At 32.7% G+C, this 17,030-nt stretch overlaps 2 protein-coding genes across 3 annotated transcripts; one reads left to right on the top strand and one right to left on the bottom strand.

The window, feature by feature from the left end:
• The first annotated feature begins 7,206 nt into the window (after positions 1-7,206).
• Positions 7,207-11,243, top strand: LOC141666518 (T-complex protein 1 subunit epsilon). The gene is made up of 9 exons (XM_074472570.1): positions 7,207-7,512; positions 8,263-8,581; positions 8,917-9,265; positions 9,442-9,574; positions 9,680-9,732; positions 9,895-9,997; positions 10,367-10,533; positions 10,618-10,731; positions 10,821-11,243. Exons 1-9 carry the CDS (start codon positions 7,314-7,316, stop codon positions 10,989-10,991), a joined length of 1,608 nt encoding a protein of 535 aa, XP_074328671.1. The 5' UTR covers positions 7,207-7,313; the 3' UTR covers positions 10,992-11,243.
• Positions 11,244-11,752: 509 nt separating this feature from the next.
• LOC141666855 (ALBINO3-like protein 1, chloroplastic) lies at positions 11,753-16,079 on the bottom strand. 2 transcript variants are annotated; one of them, XM_074473073.1, is made up of 12 exons: positions 15,585-16,079; positions 15,372-15,482; positions 15,145-15,219; positions 14,776-14,836; positions 14,200-14,273; positions 13,999-14,103; positions 13,590-13,697; positions 13,364-13,467; positions 12,852-13,058; positions 12,636-12,771; positions 12,474-12,548; positions 11,753-12,255 (listed from the first exon to the last, which is right to left on the bottom strand). In XM_074473073.1, exons 1-12 carry the CDS (start codon positions 15,942-15,944, stop codon positions 12,178-12,180), a joined length of 1,494 nt encoding a protein of 497 aa, XP_074329174.1. In that variant the 5' UTR covers positions 15,945-16,079; the 3' UTR covers positions 11,753-12,177. The 2 variants fall into 2 exon arrangements, with proteins under 2 accessions (XP_074329174.1, XP_074329173.1); XM_074473072.1 differs by having other exon boundaries at positions 12,474-12,771; positions 15,585-16,078.
• Between the last annotated feature and the right edge of the window lie 951 nt (positions 16,080-17,030).

Raw genomic sequence — 17,030 nt, 5'->3', positions numbered from 1 at the left:
ATTCTTTAATCTAAAAAAGTATTACAATGACATCTCGAGTAATCCAACCTACATCAATTCCGAAATTAGTAGTAACACAATTGACCTTCACATAAGCATCATCTGTAGCCCAATGTTCTGAAGTATCAATTATACCAATTGATATTAGAACAACAAAAGCCCCTAAAATACTAACACTTTTTTGTTGTGAAAGGTGAGCTTTTGCGATATCCACCACCTTCTCAGATTTGATACACGCCTTACAGATCTCAAAAAATATCATATAAATCCTTTTCAGAGCGGCTGAAACCAGCAACAAAAGATAAAATAACATCATAACATAAAACACTGACATCCCAAAAAGATGGGCACGACTAACAACCTTAATAACAAGGTACTCGACAAGATCTCACCCAAAAAGAATTAGATCTTGGTTTTATTGAGAAAATGATAGATAAATAAAGAGGAGATGGGAGAGCGAAGGGGGGCTTGATCGATTGATGGATGAAGCTTGAAGAATGGAGAAGTGGTGGCTAGGGCTGCACATGGGCGGGGTTGGTTCGGTTTCGACAATTTACTGACCCAACCCATTTAGTTCGGGTTTGAAAATTTTCAACCCATTAATATCAAAAAAAATTATGACCCAACCCTACTAGATCAAGCCAACCCTATTTTAATGAAATTTTTTATTCAAATTATAATATAAGTATTAAGAATAAAATATAAAATATATAGATAGTCTTTCTTTTTAAAACAAAATATTAGATCAAACCATATAAGTATCGAAAAATTCTATCAATTATTATCTTTAATGAAAATAAAGCTTTGAAATTCTACACCTAGAGGGGGTGAATAGATGTTATGGCTAACTAATAACAATTTTAATATGTTATCGAATATTTATCAAACTGTCAGACAGCTTGCTGTTAAGTTCGAATATATGTTGTCAACAAGCTGACACTCAATATGCACTGCAAAAAATAAATAACAGTAAGTAAATAACACAGAGAGTTTTAGTCAAGCAAGATGACATTCTTATAATGCAGAAAATAAATAACATCAAGTAAATAACAACGAGAGTTTTAACCAGGTTCGACCCCTATGTCTAATGTTCTACATCCTGGTCCCTTACTAACTTGGTAAGAGAATATATTATTAATCACTAAAATTATACGATTACAAGATTCAATAATATATCTCCTTTTATCCATTGTTCTTGATAGCAGCTCGCTGATAACACATGTTCCCTTGGGTGAATTGCCCTTTAAGCCTTATACCAAATATGTATACACTTCTCTAGCAATTTAACTCCGTGAACCCTTGTTATCCAAACTCAGCAACAAATATTTACACCATTAACAATACAAGTTTTAATGAAAATTACAACTGAAACTATGAACTCTATGAATATAGATATACGTGATTAAACTATAGCTCAGAAAAAGAATATTCAATTAATGCAAGTTGTATTTTCTGAGATGTTATGGTATATACTTCGTGGATCAATCTCAAAAGCAAGTATACCCAAGTGTATTTATAGATTAAGCCAACTTTCGAATAAATAACACAACTTCTGATCCTGACTAAGTCTCGCGGTTAGTTTGTTTTAATTTAAAAGTTAAGATAATCTAGAAACACTTTTAAACTAAAGATAAGATATATTAAATCTTTAAAAACTTCTATCTTTAGTTTAAATTCAAATACCAATCGGATAAGAAGTTGTTAGAATAAAAACGTTTGTTAACAACTTCCTACAAACTAGCAAATGGTTTTTATAAAAGTTTTAATAAATGGAGAGCTCTAATATATTAAAACACGTAAAATATATATAATAGAGTCCTTACAAAAACTTATTTCTATCCATTTCCTTGAAATCCGCAATTTTGATATATCTTGAATTATTTCTGGCAGTATCTGTAAGCTTGCTGATAAATCTGTCAAAAACATTGTTAGCTTGCTCATAGATAAAACATGATTTCCGCAAGACAAAGTTAGTCACGGATATAAACACATTTTACTTAGTTTGCTGATAGTAAAGTATTACAAGTCATGAGTTTGTTAACAGTGTGATCATCAAAATCATAAGGGTATCAAACATATCTTTCAAAAAACTCGTAGTTGGTAATATATAGGCGGTCATTTCAAAATATTAGTCGTTTACTCAGTTGATAATTATTAGGGTATGTTTAATTTTTTTTTATTTCAACCGACGTTTATGTGATGCATTTTTACTTTATCACACATTACAAAATGTCGTTCAATAACTGTTATATCTACCATTCGACTTTATGTTTGAAGTTCATAGCCCAACATCACTTTTATAATTTTAATAAAACAAATTTGATGTAAGATTCGGAATTTTGCGACTATTTTATGATATATTAAAATGAAATATTATGTGTTTATCTCAGTTTGAGATGATTATGATGGTAAATTTTACGTATTATATGTTACGTGTGGTCACGTAGGGAAATAATATTTTCGGATATTTTGTTATGTGTTAAAACGTAATTATATAAAATTATACGCTACGTGAATTGACTTAGATGGTCTGCATTGCATGTGACATATTTGGTATTATTTTGTGTGAGTTTTCACTCGCAATATTTATTTTCGGGATATATTATTAATTTATGAAATCTTTTGGTTTATCAAAAATAATCGTATCGGGCCCAACTGGGACGTCAAAAGCCACAAAAATAATATTTTTATTTTTATAAAATCAAGGATCTTTCAAATATTATATATTTTCGCATATCTAGAATGTTCATATTTTTTGAGAAATTTTTGGCATAATTTTTATAATAAATTTAAAATATTATATTTCCTATTAATTATCAATTTTGAGCTAATTACTTTTACAAAATAATATAATTAGGCCCTAATTAATATTAGGAGTATTTTTGTGCAAATATAAATAAATTTTAATTACTATGAATTTTAATAAAAATAGGAAAATATATTGAAAATCAAACCGTGTTCATACGGTCAAACCATAATTTTGGACTAATTTGGAAAGCAAAGTATATTATATTTGTAGTCAAATCGAAACTCATGAGAAGCTGTGTCTGATTATACCAACAACACCAATGAACGAGGTATCGAATTCAAATTTTGATATTAGTTAGTTGTTTATAATAAGAGGAATGAATTGATGTGATCACAAGCTTTGTTTTGCAATATAAATCTCCAAATTTGGATGAGAATCGATGAAAGTCGAAGTCACTGAAATTTGGATGCCGATTTCGTTCAGAAACTCGACGGAATCATCGATATATCAATAGATAGCTCTGGTCTGTGATGAAATTACAGTGATGGGGCCTTGTGAGTTGTTTAACAACAAAAACTGGATTGAATGTGACTGTTTACTGTTTAGGGCCAGAACGAAGGTCACCGGATTCCGACTGACGCACCCAAATTTGGGAACGTTTCGAGAAACCGACAAAGTTCAACCCGGATCCGGGTTGTTCTTCGTGACCCAATTCCTGACACATGTTTAACTCGATTTTGATCCAAACTTTCCCCAAAACTGATTTTCAAACTTGTTTATGGGCTTTTATTCTAAAATAAATTTAAAATCAGTATATTTAATTATTTTGATTAATTAATTAATTAGTTAATTAGTTAATTAGTTAATTTATCTAATTAATAAACTGAAATATTGCTAACGTTATTTTCTAAATTCTAAAATTTATTTATACTAATTATTTAAATTGATTAAATTGGTTTTTAAATTGGGAAAGTGATTTATTAATCGAATTATTGGTAATAATTTAATAACAATTAGATCGTTTATCCGGTTTAAATGAAACGAACGTGTCTAAACTCTCATTCTGCTTTCAATAAAAATACTTTGAAGACCTGAATTATTTTGTACCTAAAGATCGATTGTTTTACGAACATTTCTGAGTCAGATATATTCCAGAAAGTCGTATTTTGACCCGATTTCAATTTTAAACATATTGAGCTGCATTTTTTAACGAACTGAGTTATGTGCTACGTGCCTTATGTGTTTACGTGCTACATAAATTTTATGTCCACGTGTCTCCTAAATTTTTATAATTGAATATAATCCTTATCTATTATTATCGGGCGGGTAGACGATAAGGATAGACGTACAATTAAACAATTATATTGTCGGCTGATTAAAATATTATCATTTATGATAGATACACATAGTCCAAGGCGGTCAAGGCCAGATCGAGAGATTTAAAATAAAACTTGTTCATATGCGATACCTGAGACGAGTAGACTCAGAGATGAGGTGAACAAAGAATGGTGACTGACGAGTAAAGTTCAGATAGTGTGTGTTTAAGATAAATATAAACCAGAACCGACCCAAGAAGGATTTATGTGGCATATGGTTAAAGATCAGATACATGATCAACTGAGGTAAGTATTTCACTCATATTATAAATTCAGAATACTTAAATGTTTTACAGTCCTCTGCAATAAATTTTGATGATACTGGCATCCCTTATTCTTGTTCTTTCATTATTATTTATTGATCTCTTTAGTTAATACCTATTATTATGAATTATTTGTGAACCCTGAATTATGATGTTTTAACCAAAATGGTTCATCATCAAATACTATACGGACTGGATGGTTACGAAAAGGACTATGGATGGATCGGACCCTATAATTTATTAGGCCAAAATGTGCATGGGTACCCTATATGATGGTGGGTCTATGCGGAAGAGCATATAATCGTACTATATTCTGAATGATCAGCGGGGTATAGTACACTTGTTGATTATTGTATCCAGTCTAATTTATTGTTGATCGTCATTAACAACGTCATTCCTTCTTTTAAAGTTTCATGATTACAAAATCAAACAAGTAATTGATTCGGGAGATGAATCAATGAATTGTTAGTTGTTCTTTTTCAGAAAATCAAATATATTATCGGCACCCATTAAGGGTCGATGTTTTATTCGCTCAATTATTAAAAAAATAAAGATGTTTATAAAAATATATAAAAATCGTCTCCAATGCTTTCTTTTTTATATTGATACCTGAAAACCAAGTTATAGTACTTGTTGAGCATTCTTGGCTCACTCTTACTTTACTATTTTCTTATCCTTTCAGAGATACCTGAGGTTAACCATAGATAGCTGAAGTAGGTAGTGCATCGTAGAGATCCCAACTTCAAGAAAGTTGGATATATAAGAGCAAATGAGATGAGAAAGTTGGTAAAAAGGTAATAAAGTATGAGCTAGTAGTTATAAAAATTTAGATTTTTTAGATTCTTTTTTCATACCATAACCTGTAATCGATCCAGAGTTGAGGGGTCATCTGTATATTTATATTAATATACATATCTATACTATTTAAAGTTGTTTAGCAACACTCAATCCTGACCCTGAAATTGGGGTTGTCACGCAGTTTATATATTTTTACTTTAATTATTAAAATATTAAAATTTAAATTTAATTACTCAAAAAAATTTGATAGATATTTTAAGAGTGTTTTAAAAAGAAATTGATACAAAATAATTTACATGAACAATTGAACTAATGTGTGTTTCGTGCTAGTTATCCGTTTTTATTTTAGTTACTAAAATATTAAAAAATATATCTTATTATTCAAAAATGATTCAATAATTATATTAAGAGTTATTCCAAAAATTTGATTCAAATCAATTTACATAAATAAATAGTTGGAAGAAGACTCTAATTATATATGTAATGAACACACTTTTTCACAACAAAAATTATAAAATTTATGTAGAATCAAATACATATTTTAATTAGTTTTTTGTTCTATTTACTTAAAAAAAACTCCTCCTAACAGTTTTCTTAAATTAGTTTTTTGAGATCAAAAAATTATTTCAAAAAGTTAAATATCAAACTTTAATATTAGAGGTTTTTTTGGTCAAATCTCTAACTCGATTTAAAAGTTATTTTTTGCGCCAAAAAAACTACATTCCAAACATGACTAATATCTATTTATTTTAACAAACAAAAAACAGTTTTCATAAATTTAAAAATGATATAGAGGGGACAAACCCCCAACTGCTGATACAACTAAATTATAAAATAAATAACATACTAAAAATAATTAAATGATTTATTTCCTCATCATTTAACACACGAAATTTAAAAATTATTGAAGCTAAAAACGAAATCAAAGACATCCCAAGCGATCCAAACAACATCTCAGGAAACAACATCACAATTGACCATATCACATAAAAACCATTGTTAGCCCAGTATTCAGAAACACCAATCGCATAAACTGCGATTGAATAAACGATACTCCGGCAATTTATATGTTGGATATCAGGTATAGACATGCCGAAGACACTCCAGCTATCTACATGCCGGATATCAATTATAGACATGTCGAAAGTGTAAATCCGTGAAGGATAAACAATTTTTGACCGTAAAAGATGAGCTCATGTAATAATCACCACTACCCCAAATTCAATGTAGGCAACACCAAATAATTTCAACCATAACTAAACAAAAACATAACAAGTCAAAAGAGAGACAAAACACACACTTTAAAAGACATACAAACACCCAAAAAAATGAATTTTATTGAAAGGAAATTAACCATAACAAAAGAAAATGAAAGGGTTGAAACTGGTAGAAACCCCTCGATTTACTTGAAAAAAGCAAATCCTCAGATAGGAGAGACCAAGGGCCTGTTCGGCAAATTTTATAAGTCAATTTAATGACTTCAAAACCCGCAACAACTTATCGATAGATATTTGTCGACCACACTTATAGGTTGAATTTATAAATTATAAACCGATGAATGTTAGTAATAACGTATTTTTTCTCGACTTATTTTAATTTTTCAATTTTTATTAATTTTAATTTTAAGGTATATATTTTAAAATGTTAATCTAACTTAAAATATAAGAATTAAGATAATTTTGTTTAAAAATTATTTATTTTAGTTTATTTATGTTAAAAAATTTATGACTTATAAATAAAATTATTCAAACACTTATATAACGTATACGTATTTATCTACTTATTACTTATAAGTTCCTTATTCATTTTAAGTTATAAGTTATTTATTTTAAGATTTCCAAAACGGTCGTATATATTTAGGATTTAGGAATATGTTCATCCTCTCCATCTAAAATACAAATACAAGTAAATATGGTGAAAATTATAATTTATAATAATAAAAATAATAAAAGGGGTAAAATGATTGAGGGGTGAAATGGGGAATAAAACAGCAGTAGGGAAGTGATATTTAGGGCAAAGCAGGGGGCGAACTTAAAAACCTGATAAACCCCTCTCTCTCTCCCTCTCTCTCTCTCTCTCTGTTTCTTCATTTATACAAACACGAATACATCACAATAGATCTGGGAAATGGCGTTAGCGTTCGATGAGTACGGGAGACCATTTATTATACTGAGAGAACAAGATCAGAAGAGTCGATTGAGAGGTCTCGATGCTCAGAAATCTAACATCGCCGCCGCCAAAGCTGTGGCTCGTATTCTTCGCACTTCTCTCGGTCCTAAAGGCATGGATAAGATGCTTCAGAGCCCCGACGGCGAGATCACCATCAGTAACCTCTCTCTCTCTCTCTCTCTCTCCTCTCCCCCTCTCTCACTCCCTCTCCCTCCATCTCTCTCTCTCTCTCCCTCCCCCCGCTCTCTCTTTCTCTCTATCTCCCACTCTCCTTCCTCTCCCTCCCCCTCCTCTCTCTCTCTCTCTGGTTCCTTTGTGTTCATTTGTGATTTATACGATTTGAAAACTGCTCAACTGCCTACTTATTATTAGGGTTTTAGTTCCATTTCCTAATTGGATTTAGATTTGCCTCTTTGTTTATCCCCCACTGTTTGATCTGCATTTACATCAGCCCTGACTGTACTATAACACACTTTTCAAGCTAATTAATCTAAATTTTAGAAAATGGGGGTTCATTTTTTCATACTTTATAAATTGCAAGTGGAACTGGCTAACATCTTTAGTCAGGCTTATCTGTTAAGTATTGTTATTTACTACCCGTGTTCTTTTATCTCCTCTAACCGTGCTACTTTTAATCAATTGAACTTGGCATTACTGATTCTAGTTAGGGATTCTGTATTATTATTAAATTCCCTTGCTCCCTCCTCCCCTCTTAGCTTGTACTTTTGAAATGTATGCATGCCCTGTTTATGTACTTGCATGGGTAAGCTTGGGTAAGCTTGACTCCGTTCATATGATATTGCTTCTGTATCATTTTTCCTTTGTTGGGAGTCGTTAAAGGGTTGGGAAATTCATTTGTTTCTTTGTGCTAATGTCATTGATCATCACATTATTTTACTTCTCTCAGCAAATGATGGTGCAACAATCTTGGAGCAGATGGATGTTGACAATCAAATTGGAAAGCTGATGGTTGAGTTATCTCGTAGCCAGGACTATGAGATTGGTGATGGCACAACTGGAGTCGTTGTCATGGCAGGTGCACTTCTCGAACAAGCTGAGCGTCTACTGGAACGTGGTATTCATCCCATTCGAATTGCCGAGGGTTTTGAGATGGCATCAAAGATTGCTGTTGAGCATTTGGAGCAGGTGTCAAATAAATTTGACTTTAGTGCATCAAACATCGAGCCCCTGGTTCAAACTTGTATGACTACTCTATCATCCAAAATGTAAGTATTACTACCAAAACTTAATCTCTTATTTTTGTTATATATTGAATGCTATTTTTTATATTCTATTAAGCTTATTTTTCTCTTTGCTTCACGGAATACAGAGATTTATGTTATGGAATGATTGAGCTAATTGCTGGGATGGTTATTCAGAGGCAGCAATTGTATCATTAAATAAATAAATGTTGGCTTTTTACTGTGAAAATCAAAAGGACTAATATTGGTTTAATGTGATTTGAATTATTATTTATATCTATGCATGGTGTTTTGTGTAAATATACCAAATGAAGAAGTTATTCTATGTAACCTAACATCAATTTTAATTCATTCAACAGTGTCAATAGATGCAAACGGGATTTGGCTGAAATTGCTGTAAAAGCAGTTATGGCAGTTGCAGATTTGGAAAGGAAAGATGTTAACCTCGATCTTATTAAAGTGGAGGGTAAAGTAGGTGGGAAGTTGGAGGATACAGAGCTCATTTATGGAATACTTGTTGACAAAGATATGAGTCATCCTCAGATGCCAAAGCAGATTGTCGATGCAAATATAGCCATCTTAACATGTCCATTTGAACCTCCAAAGCCAAAGACCAAGCATAAGGTTGACATTGATACCGTGGAAAAATTCCAAACTTTACGTCAGCAGGAGCAGAAATACTTTGATGACATGGTTCAGAAGTGCAAGGTAGCTATTTTTCAAAACTTATATTACGTTAATGATTCAGTAGAGTCAAATTTGAGCATGTTGGTAGCTTTGATAATAGTTTACTATTCTGCTATGGCATCGCAAAGTTCAGGATCGGTACACAATTTATCTGAAACTTTAATCCTGTGTTCTAATCCTTTCTACTCGAATTTCAGGATGTTGGCGCTACCTTGGTTATCTGCCAATGGGGTTTTGATGATGAGGCAAATCACTTGTTGATGCACAGGAATCTGCCTGCTGTTCGATGGGTTGGTGGAGTAGAGTTAGAGTTGATAGCCATAGCCACAGGTGTTGTCTTGTTAGCTCTTATGTTTTACCCTAGTGATGCTACTGCAGTTTTTATTGTTACTTAACTATTTGTAGCACTGATTTTCTGGTTTTGTTATTTGGTAGGGGGGAGAATTGTTCCTAGGTTTCAGGAGTTGACACCCGAAAAGTTGGGGAAGGTATCTAGGCATTTTTCCGACTCAAATTTTGCTTTGAGAGAATGAATTATTACCCATTCTTGATGAATTTTTGGTTATGTTGTAACATCTTTTATTTTTGTATAACTGCCCATGTGATGATGGTATTGGAACGGAAGTACTAAATCTAGTTTACATTTTTAGGCTGGTTCGGTTCGTGAAAAATCATTTGGTACTACAAAAGATCGGATGCTCTACATCGAACATTGTGCGAATTCAAAGGCTGTGACCATATTTATTCGCGGTGGTAAGTGGATGTTTATTGTTCTATTTATTTCTAATGCTGGTAGTTATGTAGCCAAGTTCACTGTTACAGATATAAAGCTTTCTGAAAGTTCTTTACTATGTGGTTCAACAAAGAAGTGAACGAACTGTAAAGGCTTAGTGCCTGTGTGTGTCATCAAACTGTGCTGGATGTGCTTTCCTTGGTGCATTTGGTTTAAGATTTAGTTGCATTATTAGTTTGTTCCCTTGCAATAAACTTGTACTAGTCTAAACATATTTCATATTTATAGAATTCTTAGAAGTGACTTGTGTTAAGCAATATAGATAAAAAGAACATGACAACTTATTTTCACAACTAGAGTTTTTAAGCATGTTTCTGGTGTTGCTATAGGCAACAAGATGATGATAGAGGAGACGAAAAGAAGCATCCATGATGCATTGTGTGTGGCTAGGAATCTTATTCGCAACAACTCTATTGTATATGGTGGTGGTTCAGCTGAGATTTCTTGCTCAATTGCTGTAGAGGCTGCTGCTGATAAATATCCAGGAGTTGAGCAGGTATGCAGAAGACACCATTTTATTTGTTTCTTATTTCATAGTGTGTGGCTTCTTGTGATACAAAAGACCTCTATCCTTTTACAGTATGCAATTAGGGCATTTGCCGATGCTCTGGATTCTGTACCTATGGCGCTTGCAGAAAATAGTGGTCTCCAACCCATTGAAACACTATCTGCAGTGAAATTGCAGCAAATTAAGGTATCTATCCACTACTTGAGCGGCGTTAATGATCGACTTTCCTATTTTTCATCAAAGTATGTAGCATTCATATGGTTTTGTGTGTGCAGGAGAATTATCCTTGGTTTGGTGTAGACTGTAATGATGTTGGCACGAACGACATGCGTCAGCAGAATGTCTTTGAGACTCTTATCGGGAAACAGCAGCAACTCTTACTTGCAACACAGGTTGTTAAGATGATCTTGAAGATCGATGATGTCATTTCTCCTTCTGAGTATTGATTGGCTGATCTTCCTCGGCGAGAAGTTTGGGTCGTACTGCAAGAGAACCCGGGTTTATATGGTTCTAGAAGATATGTCGAGTTATTATTGTTAACCTACTATAGACATATGCTAGTGACTTTGATTGTAGCTTTTTTTATTTTGCCAGTGGTGAATTTATGTTATTGTCTACCCCATTTAAGCATATTTTGGATCTGTGTATTTGAGTCTTTTCCGTCTCAATTTTGTTTAATGAAAGAAGAGTTTTTGTGATGCATGTTTAAATTGTACAATTTGTGGTTGAGATGTGTGTAATTAATGTGAAGTCTGTAGCATGGTGTCGGTACTGGTTACATGTATTTATCCCCTTCTCTTACCCCATCCTATGCACACCATCTATGTAGGAGGATCTACTGTTATCTGTACCTGCAGGAAAAGCTGAATGAGATTTGCAAGTATGGCTCTTGAACGTTTACCATTTTGTATGTCAATCTAAACATGCTGAAGAAGTGATGTTTATCTTAACAGGCTGAGATGTTATGTTAATCTTAACATGCTGAAGAAGTTTATCATCCTTGACGTTATCTTGTTAGGCTCAGTTAAGTAATTCAACTGCAGCACACTAGTGGATATCCAAAATTATTTACACTTGCATTTTTAACATAACCAAATACAAGAAGAGAATAAAAAAATTATTTGTTCTATTCTGTCTAGACTATCAATCTATCATAGTATAAATATATGGAGAGGGAGAAAAAAAAATACAATTACCTTCATCAAAATTCAAGGCCTGTAATTTATAAAATGTATTCACACGTTCATGATTTACACCCAATGGAGTCCTTGTACAATTATGATTTTATTTAAAAGGAGATCTATTTAGGGAACAATGTGTGAAACTGTGAATATGCACACATATTTCACATATTGTTTGGCTTGGACTTGCAAGCTCCACAACCAAAAGAAAATCATCAAAATTTTCCTATTTCTCATCATTTAGGCCTGTAATAATTTACACCATGAAGAACCCAATCGAAGAAAACAAGAAAAAAATTCTTTTCATCTATGGCATGAGATCTTTGGATGATACTTGCGTATCTGTCATGGCATGAATTTGCTTCTTTCTCTTGTTCCGTCGTGTAAATGACTTGCTATCTTCATCTTGATATTGGAGTCGTACTTATATTGCCTTCTGCTGTTGACGAACTCAACTTCTATCCTGACTTTTGGTATTGTCACCAGAAAGTTTATTTTCCCCGGAGCCTAAGGTTGCTACAGCTTCTTCCTGGTACGTCAAAAATGTATATGGTTAACAGTTATACAAGAAACTTAAATCTAAACTAGTTCCAATAATCAATATCAACAAGAACAGTTGTAGAAATGAAAATTATGAACATGGCTGAGAAAGGAAACAGATGAGATAAGAAACTTAATAGAGATTCGCATCTTTCATAGAAGCATGATGATATTTAAAGGAATTTCCAAAAGATTTCGAAGTCTTGCCTTCTTTAGAACATGTAGATGATTTTCATCATCTTCCATCCTCTGATTTGAAACATCCTGATCTTCTTTTAACTCCTGAGAAGAGTGATTGCCGTTTATAGAAGGATTCTCAGTGGCCAACAAATCATCAGTATAAAAAGATTCCATTTTTCTGTCTTCTACCTCAATTGAATTAGATTCAGCCTTGAGTTTGCCGTTCGTTACTGAAACATTATTTTCTGCAACTACAATTGCTTTCCTCGCTTCTTCCTCTCTTTGCTTTCTTTTTCTTGCCTCTTCCTCCTTTAACTGTTTAAATCTGAAAAAACACAAAGCCGATAAATTTAAGACATAGCTGGAGGATCGTGTATATAAATATTAGGGGGGGGAACTATTGACCTGTCACCAGGACGGGGTCCTTCTGAAGATTGCTTTTTTTCTTCTTTGACTGCCACCTTGGTTGTGGTTGTCTCAATTGCAGATATCTGATTCTTGGATAGCTCTTTTGTGACACTATCATCACTAAATTGACTCATAGGGTTTCTCGCTCCTCCCAGTTTTTGAAGATATACTTGTTGTGCTGTGCTTAATATATTGTTTGTTAACCTGAACAAAAACATGGCTTTTTAATTCTTTAAAAACAGATATAAAGCTATTATATTTAAGGAGACAGTAAATTATATTTTCTCAGCTTATAAGAAGTGTGGGAGAAGTAGGAAAGATATCCCATTACCAAGAACAGATGACCCCCATGATAAGTCTTTCACATCTCTACAGTTAACTCTTGAAGCAACCATATTTGCTAAGAACATCTGTTCTGTTACCTAATAATGGTCTAGTTTCTTTCACAGATTTATCAATTCTAAGTGTCTGACTAAATCTTCATAAATGTAAAGTATAGAACCACTCACCAATAAAGGCTTAGCCCAGAAGGAACTGAAAGAGCGAAATAACCAATCATCAAAGGCAAAAACTTTGTTATGGCTTGAGAAGTCTTTAGATTTGGGTCGTCACTCTGGAAGTATTAAAAAATTGGCAGGTGGTCAGACAGAACCATAAGACCAGCCTGGATAAAATGTACCTTTCTGCTATATATTACAAAACTAGGAAATTTTAAAAACAAGCAAAAGGAATAACCTGTGATGTCTGCATCACTTGAACTGATATGTACTGAGAAACTACCAACAAGACAGGCAAGACAAGATACGCAAAGGTATCTGACCATCCAAGAGGAGGATGACCGTCCTGTAAAGAACCAGAAGATGAGATGGAAATATACCTGATACTTCCACAGGATTATAGATCAGAAACCTTAAAGTTCAGGAATCTTTCCCACTATATATTAAATGTCATGATCTAGACTATTTATTACTTGCAAGACTGTTGGTTACCACCTATGCTATCGACTACAATGTCAAATTACTATGGCCGTGTACCCATATCACAAGTGATCTTTAGCCAATACATATATGACAAGATAGCTGATCACTATTAAAATTTTGAGTATATCTATAAACTGTCAAATTTTACTAACAAGAATACTCACAATGAATGGAAAGAGCCAAGAGATCCCACTTCCATTTTGTCGAGCAGCAACTGTGGTTGGACCAGCAAGGGATGGTATCCAGAAGAAGCCTTCAGTCAGGAGTCCCTTTATATTAGAATAACTATTTAATTAGAATCATGAGATGACTCGAGTATAACAGTATAGCAAAATAAATGCAGAAACATATCATTCAAGACTTACTTCATCAGCAACATTTGAAAGAGCTCTATATAGTCCAATCCATACAGGGATAGTGGCGAGTGTTGGAAGGCATCCTGTCCGAACAAATATTAGTAATTACCACCGATATGATCTGAACAACAAGCACACTATAATAGGTGCATTTCACAAGTCTGCAACATGCAACTAGCAAGTCTGCAACATGCAACTAGCAAGTAGGAACAATTTCAGTTTAAGGAGTTCAATATCCAATATGTGTCAAGGACCAACTTACAATCTGTAATTATAAATTTTGAGTATATGATTCACATGGAACACTTTATTTCTCCGAAAGGAAATGGTGCAACATTAAAGCCTTCATAACTTTAAATTTTATTTTTGATAATGGATAAAAGATATTTAAATTAAACTATTTGTTGACACATATATACAGTGACTATTATTAGAAGAAATGACAACCAATATATTTTATTTATTAGCAACTACCAACCGCAACTATTCCCCCAGTTATACGTACATAGTGATATATTGTGGTTATGTTTCACATATATACAGTGGACTTGAACATCTGAACGAAGAAAAGGAGAATAATGTTACCTGCCAGGGGATTTATTCCCGCTACTTTATACAATCGAGCAGTTTCAATCTGTATTTTCTCCTACAGGAAGACAAAAGAGTAAAATCATTGACTTTAAATATCGAGAACCAATAAATAAAACATTTCAGTTGTCATTAATAGTTTTCCATGATTTAGCATACAAACAAACTATAACACATATGCAAGCTTCACACGTAATTAAATAACCAATGAGATAGCTAGACCATTCAAGGACTCATCTATTTAAGAATCCTTACAACTTATTTTCTGTATTCCCTAAACAGTCTCCTTTCCACTTGTGCATGTTTAAGTAACTAATGACGCAAAAAAACATATATTTCGATATAAAAAAGAGAACAAAAACTAACCTGATCACCAGCATACCGTTGCTGAATAGCCTTTATTTGAGGTTGCATAGACCGCATTGACATTGCAGATTCCACCTGCAAAGTCATTCCACATGATTCTTTAAATAAGTACAGAAAAAATAAATTCAAGAGCATCGACTAAAAACCATAAAACATTCAACTTTAAAAAAGACTCATACAAAGGCTCGAAAAGTATACTAAAAAACTCGACTTGCTAAAAAACAAACCTGCTTCTTGGTTAACGGAAAGGTTGCTGCTTTAACAAGTACAGTCAACAGAATAATCGCAAAACCATACGCATAAGGAGTATGTACTGTAGATAACCCATCTTTCAAAACCTAAATTCACACCATTATCATAATTCTTCATAATTAAAAATCTTGAACATTATATACACACAAAAAACACGAAAAACACGAAAACAAGAGCAAATTCAAGACCTTTAGAACAGTTTCCATGTAATTACTAATACCCGAAAACCAATCACCGGTTTTCGAAGAAGTAGCAACAGGATCAGCGGTGGCAGCTGGAGAAGCAGTAACAGCAGCATCAGCAATTGTGTAAAGAAAGCCTTCAGCTTTGCCAAACAAGCCCTTAATTAGAACCTGAGCTGTTTCCGGGTCGGGTAATTGACTAAACCCGAATTGAGCCACACAGAGAGTGCCACGAGAGAAGCGCCTGTGATGAGGGAATGACCCGAATTGGGTCCGGTGAGGGAGAAATGGGTTGATTCCGGGTCGGGTTAGGGAAGGAGAGGGAGAGAGAATTAGGGTTGGTTGAAATGATGCAAGAAATGTCATTTTAGGGTTTGGGAAATTAGGGTTTATTTGGTTCTTGTAAATTTAGGGGTTTTGGGGGTTTAATAAAGGGAGATTATGTAATATTGGCAACACCACTAGAACATAAACTTTGTGTGTTTTGAAGGAAATGGTGGATGGAGCATGACCAAATACTAACATGTTGCGTGGTACGCAATGGACGGCTAATAATTATTTGGGTTGTGATGTTGACGATAATTTTTAGAAATTAGACTTTGCAAAGGTTATTTCGGGCGGTTTAGATCACGAGATTTCGGCTCGATAAAAATGGAATAAAAATATCGTTTACTGAATTTTAATTTTATTTTGTAACATATGTTAAATTTCATGATCCAAACAAATATTTTGATCGATTTTATAACTTTTAAGTATGATTTATAAGTATTTTACTAGTATTTATTATTGAATTTATTTAGAATTAGAGAAAATTGGATTATATTATTATTTATTATGTTATATTAGCCTGAACGCGATTCACGGGTTCACGTTAATATTTAATTTTTTTATATTTTTAATATCCAATCGAATAATAATGTTAATATATTATATATCTATACTATTATATTAAAAACGAAACATTAAAAATTTGTTTGTTGGTCATTGATCACTCAGTCTAGAGCTGTCAGATTAAATTGATGGAAACCGTTAGATATTATATTAATATTGTTTTTAAATGATATAAGATCGAATCTTATAAGTTATTAAAATTATTATAATTTATAATATATAATGATAAAAACAGCTGTTTATTACACGGGTTATATACTAGTAAATATATAATAATTAGTGTTTTATAATAAAATAATTGGGAAGAAGCTGTTGTCGTAATTTCGAAAGACAAATGTGATTATAGTTTAGCAGAATAATGAGAATACTAGTTTATTAATGATGTATTTTAGCAGTTATATAACACTATTTATTTTATATTTAATAACCAAAATAACTAGTGGTGATCAAAATAGTGAAATAACTTTATATATTATAATAATTGTTATGTATTATATATATATATATAGGGTCGGATTCAAATGGTAAATAAATTAGTAGAGTAACTAAGTAACTATTTAT

The sequence above is a fragment of the Apium graveolens genome, chromosome 6 (assembly GCF_009905375.1).
Source record: "Apium graveolens cultivar Ventura chromosome 6, ASM990537v1, whole genome shotgun sequence".
Classification (NCBI taxonomy): Eukaryota; Viridiplantae; Streptophyta; class Magnoliopsida; order Apiales; family Apiaceae; genus Apium; species Apium graveolens.
Note: the sequence above shows the minus strand (reverse complement) of the source record. Positions and strands in the feature narration are given on the sequence as shown.